This window comes from Pseudozyma flocculosa, assembly GCF_000417875.1.
Source record: "Pseudozyma flocculosa PF-1 unplaced genomic scaffold scaffold00025, whole genome shotgun sequence".
NCBI classification, from domain to species: Eukaryota; Fungi; Basidiomycota; class Ustilaginomycetes; order Ustilaginales; family Ustilaginaceae; genus Pseudozyma; species Pseudozyma flocculosa.
The window spans coordinates 336,173-349,343 of record NW_006920893.1 but is presented as its reverse complement, the minus strand read 5'-3'; the positions used below and the strand labels follow the sequence as shown (position 1 = coordinate 349,343).

The following is a 13,171-nucleotide window of genomic DNA, read 5'->3' as shown; positions in this document are numbered from 1 at the left end:
ACGTTGTACCTCGCGTCCGCCGTTCCTTTCCGGTTCCGTCCGACCTCCGTCCACCTCGACCCTCCGACCGCCGACCGCCGACTCTCCAACGACCCGACCGCACTCCGTACCACTATTCTTCTCTCTCTCTCTCTGTCTCTCTCTCTCTGTCTCTCTCTCTCTGTCTCTCTCTCTCTGTCTCTCTCTGTCTCTCTCTCTCTCTCTGGGGCTACCTTTGCTCTTGCACTCTTCGTCCTTGTCAGCTGTCAGCGATCCCTCAGCATGAGGCTGCCTCGCAGAACTCCGTTCGAAGGCCCACAGCACGCCCAGCTGCTCGCCATATATCGCCATCTCTACCCTGAATCGGCCGCCTTTCTCGCTCCACCCCGCAACGATGGCAACCACGACAAGGGCCAACTCTCGGATGCTGCCTCGGGGCCTTCCGCCCCTGCACCGCTTGCTCCTTCGCCTCCGGACCGCAGATTCGCTCTCTCCCTCGTCCAGCTGTGGATGAACAGATCGTCCTGCCCATATGCTGTCGAGTCCACCGCCTCCCTCGTCCAGGCCACCCTGCTCGATGAGCACATGCAGCGGATCGCGCTCGGTGATGGCTTCTCCTCGCCGTCCCCGCCATCCTCGTCTTCTGCCGCCTACTCGTCGCCGCTCGAGAGGATAGGCGGTGGTGCCGAGCTCGGCATTCGCATGAACTACACCATGGCTATCACTCGTTTTGTCAACTCCATCGTCGATTCCTACCAGTCGGGCAACTTTGCCCAGTCCATCGCAGCCATCGCCGCGCGCATCGGCTTGCCCCACTGGTTCGTCGAGCTCAGGCACGCAGGCACGCACGAGGATCTGCCCAGCCTCACAGTGTGCAGAGAAGCCACCAGAGCTGTGAGTGGACCCGAAGCTCGAGCCACGCTCGCCCCGATGGTCCGCTTTGCAGAGTGTGACACTTTGAAAGCTGATTGGAGCCACGCCATTTGTCGGATCACATTTGCGCCCCCTCGCTCCCCGTCGTAGGCTCTCGAGTGGCTTCATCGCAACTTCTGGGCCCCCACTCTTTTCGCCCAGCAGAACGGCCGAGACGAGAACGCTGCTCCTTCCACATCGAGCGAGGTCGCCTCGACGATTGTCCAGGTGCGAGCCGCACCCAGCGACGAACAGCAGCGCAAGGAGCGGTCGGACGCGCTTGAGCAGATCCGTACCCTCGTCAAGTCCTACAAGAAGCTCGGCAAGGCCATCGTCAGGGACAATAGCCTCGCCGGTCGCCAGCGAGCCGACGTCGTCAGGCTGTTCAAGGGCATCTACAGCTGGACCACTTCGAGGATGATGGTCGCAGGCGCCCCGTCGAAGCTCATCGCGTCGAGGATGGGGAGAAAGCGGACCAGAGAAGAGATTGAAGATGAAAGTGCCTGGGCGGACGACACCAATGGGTATGATGCCGAGCTGGTCCGGGCCGCCAACAAGGACCTGATCGATGCGCTGCTCAAGCCTGGCGGCATCGTTCCACTCTCCAAGGCCAAGCGCGTCCGCGCATCCGCCCAGGCCGACGCCATCGTCTTGCCATCAGAGTTGGAGGAGACGTGGTCCCCGCTCATCGCCTACCTCCGCGCCAACCTAGGACTGCCCTTCCTCACTGTCCTTTTTGAGGAGCTCATCGCCTCACTCGCCTACTCGGCACCGGAGACGCCAGAGTCCGCGTCGGACGGCAGCTCGTCGAGAGCAGAAGGGGAGGATGAAGACTGGAGGCGCGATGCCTGGATCCAGCCGACCTACAAGAAGACGGCCGAGGCGTGGCTGCGGCACCTCATCGTTGTCGATGGCCAGATGATGGGCGAAGATGTGACAGAGATCCACCGCGGCGCTGCCAAGACTCTTGAGATGGCCGTCATCGAGCAGTGTCTGCGTCTGCCGGCGGAAGGGTGAGTTGCCGCTGCTCTGCGCGTCCTGCGAGCTGCATATCCGGTCAAAAGGAAGAAGCATGACAGGAAAAAAGGGACTGACCTGCGCTGCAATCCCTCCACTGCTCGCCCTCCCAGTACGATCTCGCTGCTGCGCCTGGTGGGCAGCTTGAGCGATAGGCTCTCGGCGGCGATCGCGCCGCTTCTCCCGGTCCTCGAATCCTCGGTCAGTCTCGGCGTGTCTGATCTGTTCGCAAAAGCCGAGACCGCCGAGGCAGAGGTCAGGACGGCTTCGGCAGAAGCCGGCGATGACAGCGGCGCCGCTCCCTCAGCCGCAGCTGCCGCTGCAGAATCGGCATCTGCGACTGCAGCCAGCGCAAGCGACGCCGAAGGCGCCCAGGCTGTCGCTGTCGAAGTGGCTCCTAGCGATGACACGGGAGCTGGGGATGGCGCCGATGCACAGGCGGTGGCCGAGACTGGATTCGAGGGTGAGCTGGCAGAGATGGAGGCGCGGCTGGAGCAGCTGCACAGGTCCAGCGCCGACGCGGAAAGGCACGGGACCCGAGCTCTCCTCACAGGAGCCGCCGGCAGCGGGGGTGACGGTAACGACGGCGGCGATGCGGCGGCGGCAGTCGCAGCAATGTCTGAACTGCCAGCCGGATGGGCTCGGGCCGGACCGCGCTGGACTCCCACGCCGATCGGATGCCTGGAAGGTCGTGTCCCGGCGCTCAGCCTCGCCTTTTGAGCAGAGCAAGGTTGACTCACAACGATTCGTGCACGGCCACGACAAGCCCTCATGTATCTCGGCTCTCCGGTCGCATCCGATGTTGATCCGCAGTGCTGATTCAATGACGGTCGAGGAAGCGGACGAGGAGGCACACGTACCGGTGGCCAGAGTCTTCGGGCGGGGGTCGACGATGTAGGTAACCAGCACACCACGTCTTCTTTTTTTCCGATGAAAAAATCCCCGCCATGTCGAGCCGGCACTACTCTGACACGTCGGCCGTTGTCCGTGCAACGCCTGCGTCGCTTGCAGCGGGATGGCTCAGCTTGATTGCTCCGGAGCCTCCAGGTTGACGCCCAGACCGAATCGCTGCGCAACGTTGGGCTAGATGCGCAGCCTCTGCCTACATAGCTTGCGCAGCAACGCCTTGGATGGTGTAGCTGCTGCGCCCGCGGCGTGTCGGCGGTGCAGCGTTGCCCGTCGACGACGATGACCAGGTTCTTCAAGGTAACCCTTGAGCTCTCGCAAGTGCTGGCCCAGTGGAATAATCAGCGTGACGAACTGCAAGCCCCAAGCAAGCTTGCTTCTGGTTTCGTGATGACCGACAAACGTTTATTCGTTCGTCGTCCTGCCTGGATCTACAGCTTCCTGCGCGAGGCAAGAGTGACGGGGCCTTTCTGCTGTATGCACAGTGCGTGCGCCACCATCTACAGTATATATACACATATGTAGGTACGTAGTGCAGGCGTGGACGTCGCGCCGTGCTGGCGAGAGCTTGCCAGACCCGTAGGCCTGCCGACTGTAGCTTGTCGTGCAAGGGCGCATGCATCGAGTTCACGCGAGAAGGATCCTTCTCGTGCAGCAGGCCAGGACCCGAACTGCCACGCCTGGCTGCCAAATGATAGTGTCAATCCTCTAGAAGCCCAGCGAGGGGGTCCATGCGCACCTCGCGCACCGGAGTTGCTCTGATTCGGTTGGGCACACGTGCTTGCCACCACGAAGCGCCCAGCTTCGTGCCCCGCTGCCCTGAGACTCTGCAAGTGATCAGCAGCAACGGACTGGGCGAGCGTAAGCGCCGAGAAGCAGAGCCGCCAGTTGAGTTACCTGGGGCGTGACCAAGAAGAGAAGAGAAAGCGAGAGAATATAGAAGAAGAGAGAAAAGGAAGCAGAGAAAGGTCTGCTTGGCCATGGACTTCCGCGTCGAGCAAGCTCCTCTTTGTTCGAGCGGCTAGGGGCCGGCCAGCTTAGCTGCTGCTCCTTGCTACCGTACCTCCGTAGCCGTTGGTACCACCAGGCAGCGCCGCAAGCACACGTATGCCTATCGTGCATGCGGTGCGAGGCGCATGGTAAGCCAGCCAGCGAGCAAGCATGCGCTCAGCAAGCGACCGTCTGCCAGCCCTGGACAAGCTTGCTCGCCAAGCCCGAACGGGAGAAGCGACCCGTGCTTATGCCCTGCCTGCTTTCGCGATCCTTCACACTTCCTTGCTCCCCTTCTCTACAAACCTCGCTCATTCTCTCTCTGTGTGGCAGGACCTTCTTGTGGCCTGTACGCGTCCGAGCCTGTTGGCCGAGCCCGATACGCTGCCCTTCACCACCAGCAAGCTCAGTAGTGTGGCAGAGTACGTAGTCGGTGTGCGGCGGCCGTTCGACAACAGAAGGAGGTTTGACCGGTGGGCTCGAAGAGATGGCGTCAGGCAGCTAGTGTAGTGCTTGCATACAACGTAACGGTATACGCGACGGAGCAGGGCGCCGGACATTGCGCTGACTCGCGGGCGGAAAGTGACAGGAAACGGCTTCCAAGTTGCCCACCGACCCGTCAACGGGCGTGCATGAGGGAGCCAGCCGTTGGGGCCGCGCCGTACGTTACGTTTGCCTCAGCTGGGTTGCTTGCTTCGCCCAGTGTCACCAAACGGCCAGGCGTGGTTGAGGGAAGCTGAAGGTCGAGCTCAGCTATGTAAGACTAGAGTGGTAAGAGTAGCAAGAGTTCCGTGGCGGGCTGACGCTCCCATGGGCGGCCCAAGCCGAGAGGGCGGAGGGAGGAGGAGCAAGCGGCGAGCTTTAGCATGGGTTCCAGAAAAGGAGCGCCGGCGCCGGAAGCCGAGCCGAAGCCAAGAGGGGGTCGAGGCGAGGGCCTCCATCTGGCGGGCTCGCAGTAGTCCGCGACCAAGGCCGAGACCTTTTTTCTACGTGCGTGCGTGCGTGTTGGGCTGCTGCCGCTCGAGATCCTCGCCGTTGCAGCTCCGACGTCGACCTGTTTCGGCCCACCTCGGTCGCAGGGCGCACCGTCTCGTAACCTCGCGGCGGCCGTACGGACAAAGAGAGAATCGTCGGGCAAAGGGAAGGCGACGCTGGGGATGGCCAGCGAGCACACCGACCCACCGACCCACCGACCCAGCCAAGCCCACGCGGTGGATGCTGGAACCTGCCTGGGCGTTGGTACGCGCGGCAGGCTAGCTAAGGTACTAGGTAAGGCTCCACCAGCACCGACCGTACCATCCAGAGGAGATCGACCAAGGCCATCGCTTGTCATGCCATGCCATGCTGCACCACATTGGCCCGGCTGACCTGCCCAGCCTGCCGCCTGTCTGTCTGCCTGCGGACTCTCTGTATGTCTGCCCAGCCAGCCGACCGCGAGGCGGGCAGGCAGGCAGGCAGGCAGGCAGGCAGGCCAGGCAGGTGGGCAGGTGGGCAGCGCGCCCGCGACGACACGCAGGCGGGCCAATGTGCGCTGGATGGAGCTCTCCTGGCCTCTCTCTTCTTCTGTTTGGCGGGCCCATTCCGGTCTTGGCTCACGTTGTGCTTCTTTGCCACCTTTTGAACCTCTGGCCGGGTCGGCCCTTCCGCACCCCACTCGCTGGTGCGTGGGCGTGCGCGCTGTTGTTGCCTACAGATGCCCTCGTCGCTCTTTGCTCTGCCCACCTGCGGTGCGGTGTGCCCTCCCTCCGACGGAGGCGCCGTGCCGGTCTGGGATGAGCCAACATCGCCGCGCGCCGGCTTGCCTTCTTGCTTCCCGCCTGCCATCCTCCATCCTCGATACCCCACCCCTTCTCCCGGCCCGCTTGTCGCTGTCCTCTGCCTGCTCCCTCGTCCCTGCCGCCATCCCAAACAAACGATACCCCGCCCGTACGGTCCATTCGCAGTGTCGCAAGTCGCAGCCTTTGTCGCCTCCGCCTAGTCCCCTCGTAAACAGGCTCCGGACCGGGCAGCAGAGAGGAAAAACAAACCACGGCGGAAACCATCGCTCGCCACCGAGTCAGCGCAACACCTTGGTCTACGCGGCTGCGTTCCGTCTATCCGCCATTTGTTGGCCCGATAACGTCAGACCCGTCTCTGCGCAGGTGACCACGGCAGGATCCTCCCCTGGGCCTGGCCTGAGATCTCCTGGCGTTCAACGGGGTGAGTGCATCTTTCCAACGTGGAGGCGCCCCTGAAACGATACCGACCGACCATTGCGGCTCTTGGGCAATATGTTTGCTGACTTTCCTCATCGGCACCAACCCCCTCGTCTTGGTGACTTGACCGCCTTCACAGGGTACTACTACCTTGTCCCTGTTCACGTGGACAACGAGCGAAGCACAGCGACAAAGGCACCCTTGCGATGCTCGCGGCTCGGGACTGAAGCGAAACGAAGAAACAGGCCTCCCTTTCGAGGCCATCGATCGGCGCCCTCCTCTTGGCGTCTAGCTGTGGCAAGGATCGTCCTGCCTAGTCGATATCGGCCTCAGCCCAGAGAGGACATTTTCTCCTCGGCCCACCCCTGCACTCGGCATCATGGGGAACTGCGCCTCCAAGTCCAACGCGGTGGTCGAAGTGGCGGCGCCGCCACCCCACCCGCAGGCTAGGAAGATGACGCTGATCGCGGTCCCGCTGGATCAGCAGCAGATTCCCGTGGACCTTGCCGGCATCGACTCGGGCGGCCTCAAGGCGGCCATGCATCACCGCGGCCTGGAGACCGAGCATTGGGCACTCAAGGTCGATCCAGTCGCCGGGCAGAGCGCCTCGGCGCAGGTGTTTGACATCAGCGTGGAGAGAGACGGGATGGTGACGTCGATCCAGGACATCAACAGCCCCATGTGGCGGGGCATTTGCCGACGACAAGAGCTTGGTTGGACCTTGTGGAACGATGCCGAGATCCTCCACGCCACGAGTAAGTGCACTGTCCGCTTGAAGCAGCCGTTGCAACCATGGCGACCCAATTGGCCGGACATTGATGTCTCCTGCGTCCGCGCCACTCTTTCCTATAACTCTGCAGAAATGCTCGTCAAGGCCAGGCCCAAGTACGACGGACGCAGCAACAATCTGCAGCAGCTCGCGCGCATCCTGGCAAAGCATATTCACTTCACGCCCTCGGCCGTCGCCGAGACCGCGTCGTCCGGGTCCGTGCAGAAGTTGTCGGCGCCGCCCTCGCATTCCACCGAGCAGTCGCACACACGCCACGACAGCATCGAGCTGTCGTCGGAGCGCCCGACGTCAGCGGTCCCTATGATGCCTGCAGCGGGTACCACGACCTCTTCGTCGCCTGCCGGCTCCATCCGTCAGGGAAGCCAGGGCCGCTCGCGACTTTCGCACCTGCCGAGATCAAGCTCGACTGCCGAAATCAACGAGACAGTCGAGAGGCCCCCGCTCAACCGCGCCTCGCTCAGCGAGCAGCAGGCCCAGCGCCTGCAGGCTAATCGCCGCAGCAGCGCATTTGCGGGATCGCCGCTCAATCCCGAGAAGAAGCTCGGCGATCGCGCGCGCACCCAGTCGGACATTGCACAGTCTGACAAGCGCGCGTCCAGGCATCCCCGCGAGCAAAGCCGCGAGGACCGCAGGCGCTCGACGCTTTCCCAGCCGCAGATGCAGTCGCAACCGCAATCGCAGTCGCAGTCGAGGCGCAAGAGTCAGATTCCGGCTGAGTGGGCAGGCGAGGCGTACCGCGGCAGCGACTCCCAGGCCGGTGGCAGCGCCAAGAGGATGAGCCGGCGGCAGTCGCAGATGGATTTCGTCGCTCCTCCGATGCCCCACAGCGGCACCTGGAGCCCCGCATTCGCGCCGCCGACACCGCCGATGTTGGCGATGCCGGTGAGCCCATACGACTTGCCACCGCCAGGCATGTCGCCCTACATGGCAGGCTACACGGTCCCGATGTCCGGATCAATGCACAGCCTCCATGGACCCTACCAGCAGCAGCACCAGCAGCAACCGTCGCCGCACATGGCAATGGCCCGGCCCATGTCCTTCTATGGCCCTCCAACCACCATGCCGTGGGGTATGCCGCCTCCGCCGCCAATGATGATGCTCAATCCTCCGAGCCCCGGCGGCTACAACGCCAGCATGAACTCGAGCATGGTCCCCACGCCGCCCGAGAGCCCCCTGCCGCCTCTGGACCCAGCAGCGGGCAAGCAGCTGAAGGCACCTCCGGCCGACTACAAGCTGGGCCAGAGTAGGTCTTCGCCAACGCCGCACTCGAGGCATGCCTCTGCACGCTGAGAAAAGACCTCGGGCGAGGCGACAGCCGCTCGCTCCCGTTCACCTTCCAGCCGAAAGGGCATCTTCACTCTGACCTTTCCCTCGGGTTCATCGACGCCATCGACAACCACACAATGGACCTTTTTCCACACCGTACCGCAACGCGAAGCACCGCACCGAACCGCCCTGATCGCCGCACTGCCCTGCCATGCTCCATCTTTGACCCTCTCGTTCCGAGCCGTCGGACTCTTCCTCGTCTTTACTCGTATACATCCTTGAAGTTCGTGTCCGCCCGTTTTCCCGACCCCCTCGACGATCACCGGGACGCTTCGCCGTGCCTCACTCCGACCACGATGGCATCGGCGCTACTCTTCTCGTCGGTCTCGTACTTTTTGCATTGCACGACGCCGCATCCCGCAGCAGCAGCACCGCCGCTGGCTCCGACCACAATATGACACACAGTCCTTTTGCGCCATCCCCCCAGCCCGTTGTTGTCCACCAAGCCTCATTGGCCCATCGTTGGGCACGGTGTGCCGGCGATGCGAGAGGTCCTCAGGTGCAGCTGCAACTGGGCTTGCGCTTCCAGCGACGGTCCAAACTGATCAGGCGGCGGCCGCAGTGCCGGCTGATTACAACTCGTCCAGGGCAGGCAGCTGAGAACGACGATGCAAGGGTAGATACAGGCGAGAATCTAGCGGGCAGGAGGCAGCAGAGATGGCGCGAGGAGCCAAGGGCGATGAGCCAACTCTCCTAGTCAGTCTTTGCCGCCTTTGCGTCGTCGTCGTCCTTGCCCTGGTCCTCTGCCTTCCTCTTGCTGCCCGCGCCCTCGTCGTCGTCTTCGGCCTCCTCGGCTGCGGCAGCAGCGTCGTCATCCCCGTCTTCGCCAGCAGCCTCGTCGTCCTCTCTACTCGAGGCAAGCAGGCGATGGGGTAGAGGAGAAGAGCGAGTCAGAAGTTGAGACAAGGCCCCGACACTAAGACTGTGGCCGGGACTGGACACTTCCGCGACCGCCGATACTCACTCTTGCGCCTCTTTCTCGGCATCTTCATCCACCTGGTCGTCCTTGCCCTCTGCAACGGCGGCGTCGTCTTCGTCCTCGTCGTCGACGTCTTCATCGTCCTCGTTGGCCTCCTCGTCATCGCTGCGAAGGGGTAGGGGACGTTCGAGTAGCGCGGCTCGGATCAGTACGGCTGGGGGCGATCGATCGTGCCTCGTGCAACGGCGTGTGGGGCGGAGCGATCGGTCACTCACTCCTCGGCCTCTTCGTCGTCGTCGTCCTCATCTCCCTCCTCCTGTTGTTGCCGAAAAGACGGCGGTGCCGTGGAAGCGGGTTCAAGAGGGCGAGATCAGCACGGCGACTCGTATGGCCTGCGGACGGCGAGGCAGGAGGGTTTACTCACGAAGTCCTCGTCCTCTTCGTCGTCATCGTCCTCGTCCTGGAGCTCCTTTGCGGCGTTCTTCTCGGCGCTCTTGGCGGCATCGCGCTTGTCCGACTTGACAGACTCCTCGACCGTCTGTCCCTCATCGTCGTCGGCGGCGGCGGCGGCGGCCTTGCTCTCGTCCTTGGGTGCCATTTTTGTGGTTAAAGTGGTGCGAATCCGGGGATGTGAGGAATAAGGAGCAGGGAGCGGGCGGAGGTGGCCGTCTATGCGAGTGACGTTGGAGAGCGGATAGGCAAGCGGAAGGAGATGGTGCTGTAACGGGGCAGGTGAAGGAGGACGGGGGCGTTGATCTAAGGGGGAGGAGAGCGAGGGATCTTTTATAGTCTGGGAGGTGGCCGGTGACGAGAGAGCAAAGGGGAAAGCGTGGGATGGGTCGATGGACGAGGGAGACGCCAGGCCTGGCAAGGCAGGGCAGGGCAAGGCAAGGCAAGGCGTCCATCCATCCATCCATCCATCCAGCCTCCCATCCTGGGCGAGCTGGTCGGCAGGTCCTCGACGGGCAGGGCTCTGGCGGACAAGCCTTTACGCGATGGACGACCGAGTCAGCAGCAGGCAGGCGAAGGCTGCCTTTGGCTGGCAAGAAGCCTGCAGGCAGGCCCTACGCGACCGACCTGGAGCAACGTTGACGCGGCCTCAGGGAGGTAGGCCTCATAGGCCTAGCCTGCCTTGACGCCTGCCACACTACGGCCAGGCGTCGTACGCGTCCAGTCGCGACGGTCGAGGCGGCCAAGCCCAGACTGGCTGCCTGGCAGGCCCGACCTGGCCTGGCCTGGCGCGAGGCGGGCTTGGCTTGGCCCTCGGGGCGCTCGAGCCTCCGGAAGCGAAGCAGGCTTGCTGGGCAGGGGAACGGACGGAATTTCGACCCAAAGCGGAGAAGTTGTGGAGTCGCAGCCCCAAGCCAGGCAGGGTGACCGAGCTGGACCGACGTCGACGGGGAAGCAGCCAGGGCCACGCCGAGCCAAGCGAGCGCCGGGGCGCGGGGGGGTCAGGCAGGGGGGAGATTGCGAGGCGGGGCCTGGCCTTGGCCGTCGCCGCCGTGGATCGCGGGAGGCTTTGCTGGCGGACGCACTGAGCTGCGTGAGCCGCATACGATGATGCTGCCAGCCTGGGTGGGCAGGCTTTTGCTCCTGCGCCTGCCTCTTGCTTGCTTGTGGAGGCATGGGCCCGCCGGAGCGTCCGCCATTTGCGCCCGTTTGACGCTTCCGGACGCAAAACCTGGCTGCTCGCCTGTCGCAAGTCGACGGGGTGGGGCCGCCTGGCTGGCCTGGCCTGACCTGCTTAGCTTGGTCTAGCAAACCATTGCCCTGCCCTGAGCATCCATCCCCATCATCATCATTTTTGTTGACAGGCGGTGCGCCAGGCAAGCCGATCCGATGACGGCAAATCACGCGAAAGGTTCAGCGACGATCAAGATCCAGTCCACGCCAGGCTAGCCCAGCAAGGAAGCAAGACAGTCGGGGAGTGGTACGGTCTACAAGCTGCGGTTGCACCCGCGTGGGCGAGCCTTCGGGGCTCCCAGTTGGCCGTCGATCACTGCGAAGACTCCGATCTGCTCGTCGCCGCACGGCCTGGCCCTCCCTGCCCCGCCGTCAAGGACGCGGGCCGGATCCGAGAAACACCAGGCGGTCAATTTGCTCAGCGCGTCCATTCGTGCCGTGGCACCCCGATAGTCAAGTACTTGCCATCAAGCGTGTGGCCTCTCTCTGCCGCCAGAGATTGCTACAGAGTGATCGTAGTACGGGCGATGCAGCTGCACACGGCTGGTCATGGGCTGGTCACCTTGCCGTCGGCTGACCGCGGTCGTCGGCGACAGCTATCGAGGTGCTGCTAACCCCATGCCCCGTGCATGGCTGCTTGAACGCACTGACCGGTCGAGCTGCAGCGAGCGAGCCGACCACCGAGGTCGACCATGCCTCAAGGCGCCGGCTGTCAAGCACCCATCTCTCCAGGATAGCTTGCGCTGCGAGGCCGGACGGACGACCTTCGCGGTACGAGTCTGTGCAAGCTCGAGGTCATCGCAGCGTGGTGCGACAGGCAGCCGCAACGTGGCCGGCGTGGGTGGGCCTGGATCGGGGCAAACACGCTCAATTTGTCGGGCAACAAGTGTAGACGCCTTGGTCATCACTTCTTCCGCCTCTTGTTCTTGCCGTCTGCCCCTCCCGCGCTGCTGGGCCCATTGATCTTGCGCACGTCGCTCTTGCTCAGCGTCAGGGTGCCATCCTTGAACTTGCCGATGCCGGCGCCGATGCCACGCAACCGCTTCTTGGGCTCCGCCTTGGTGCCCATCTCGGTGGCCGTGGCCTTGTTGCTGTAGTTTGCCTTGAGCGACGGGTGCCACGTCCCCAGCTCCTTTGCCCTCTCCCTCTCCTTGTCGCGCTTGTCCGCATTGGCGCGACGGATGTCCTGACGGATCTTGGCGGGCATCTTTGCCAGCTGGCGGCGCTGCAGCTCAGTCTCTCCCCAGCCTCTGCCGACGGCGGTTCCCCTGCGCTGCGAGTCGGTGGCCGACAGCTCAATGATGCGAGCGAGGGTGTCGTTGGAAGAGAGGTTGCGCTTCTTGCCCTCCTTTTCCGCGCCTGGAGCAAACAGGGTCGTAGAGAGGAGGTGCGAGAGAAGGCGGTCGTTTGACTCGAGTTGCTTTTCCTCGTCGGCCTCGGCCTTTGTGCGCCGCGTCTTGGTCTTGTTGGCGGCCGAGTCGTCGTCGCCCTCTTGGTTGATTTTGGAGATCTTGGACGACATGAAGGCCTTCCAGCCCTTTTTCGAGGCGGCGGCGGCGTCGGTATTGAGCGAGGGCGAAGAGGCGGCCGTGCTTGCAAAGACGACCGTCTCTACTGGCCTCGATCGGGGTGGCGTGGGTAGAGGTGCCGACGAGGTGAGCTTGGACCCCGCCTTGGCCCTGGTGGCAGCCTTTTTGGATGAGGGCGATGGGCGGACAGGGCGGTCGGGCTGGCCTTCGGTGTCGGATACGTCAGAATGCCCGTCGAAGCCGTCGGAGCCTTGCTCGTGGTGGAGTGATCCAACAGAGGAGTCGTCGTCGTCGTCGTCGTCGTCTTCTCGTTCTTCTTCTTCTCCTTCTTCTTCTTCTCCTTCTTCTTCGCTGCCGACGTCGCTCATCGAGGCGTTGTCGTCGTCTGGATCCGAGGCGTCAAACATGCGGTCGATGTCGTTTCTTTGCTTGGGCTGGCTAGTCGTTGTTCTGGATGCGGAGCGGGAGTTTGGCTTTTGCCTGGTGTTTGAGGCTGCTCTAGCTCGATGCGACGAGGACAACGAGGGGCCAGGGGTCGAGGCTGACGATGCGGCCGGCGTATCGCTGTCGAGGCCGAAGGATGCGAGGAAGGCGTTGCCGAAGGCGTGCAGTTGAGCTAGCTGGGCCGAGTGGCCATCGTTCTCCGGGCCATAACCATCTGGGTGGGATTCTGCGTCGTCGTCAGCAGCCGTGTATTCGGGCGAGGGCGAAGGCGAGGGCCGATGGGCACGCTTGCGGCGGGCGAGAGGCGAGGCTGCGAGCCTAGATGTGGACGCCTTGGCCATGGCCGGGCGAGGAGGGCAGAAGGGGAGTGATGGTGTTGGTGGTGGTGGGTATGGTGGTGGTGGCCTACGGGCCGTGGCGACGAGAGAGAAGTGGCTAGCAGCTGAGGCAGGCAGACTACAGAGAGTGTGGCTCCAAGGTC

The 13,171-nt window shown here is 63.4% G+C and overlaps 3 protein-coding genes across 3 annotated transcripts; 2 read left to right on the top strand and 1 right to left on the bottom strand.

The window, feature by feature from the left end:
* Window positions 1–564: 564 nt before the first annotated feature.
* On the top strand, window positions 565–2,628 carry PFL1_06356 (uncharacterized protein; the record flags this gene model as incomplete). Its single annotated transcript, XM_007883897.1, has 3 exons — window positions 565–873; window positions 1,003–1,904; window positions 2,022–2,628. 3 exons carry the CDS (start codon window positions 565–567, stop codon window positions 2,626–2,628), a joined length of 1,818 nt encoding a protein of 605 aa, XP_007882088.1.
* A 3,750-nt stretch (window positions 2,629–6,378) lies between these two features.
* PFL1_06355 (uncharacterized protein) lies at window positions 6,379–8,079 on the top strand (the record flags this gene model as incomplete). Its single annotated transcript, XM_007883896.1, has 2 exons — window positions 6,379–6,754; window positions 6,860–8,079. The coding sequence occupies 2 exons, from the start codon at window positions 6,379–6,381 to the stop codon at window positions 8,077–8,079; spliced, it is 1,596 nt and encodes a 531-aa protein (XP_007882087.1).
* A 3,542-nt stretch (window positions 8,080–11,621) lies between these two features.
* On the bottom strand, window positions 11,622–13,031 carry PFL1_06354 (uncharacterized protein; the record flags this gene model as incomplete). Its single annotated transcript, XM_007883895.1, has 2 exons — window positions 11,622–12,696; window positions 12,793–13,031. 2 exons carry the CDS (start codon window positions 13,029–13,031, stop codon window positions 11,622–11,624), a joined length of 1,314 nt encoding a protein of 437 aa, XP_007882086.1.
* Window positions 13,032–13,171: the final 140 nt, after the last annotated feature.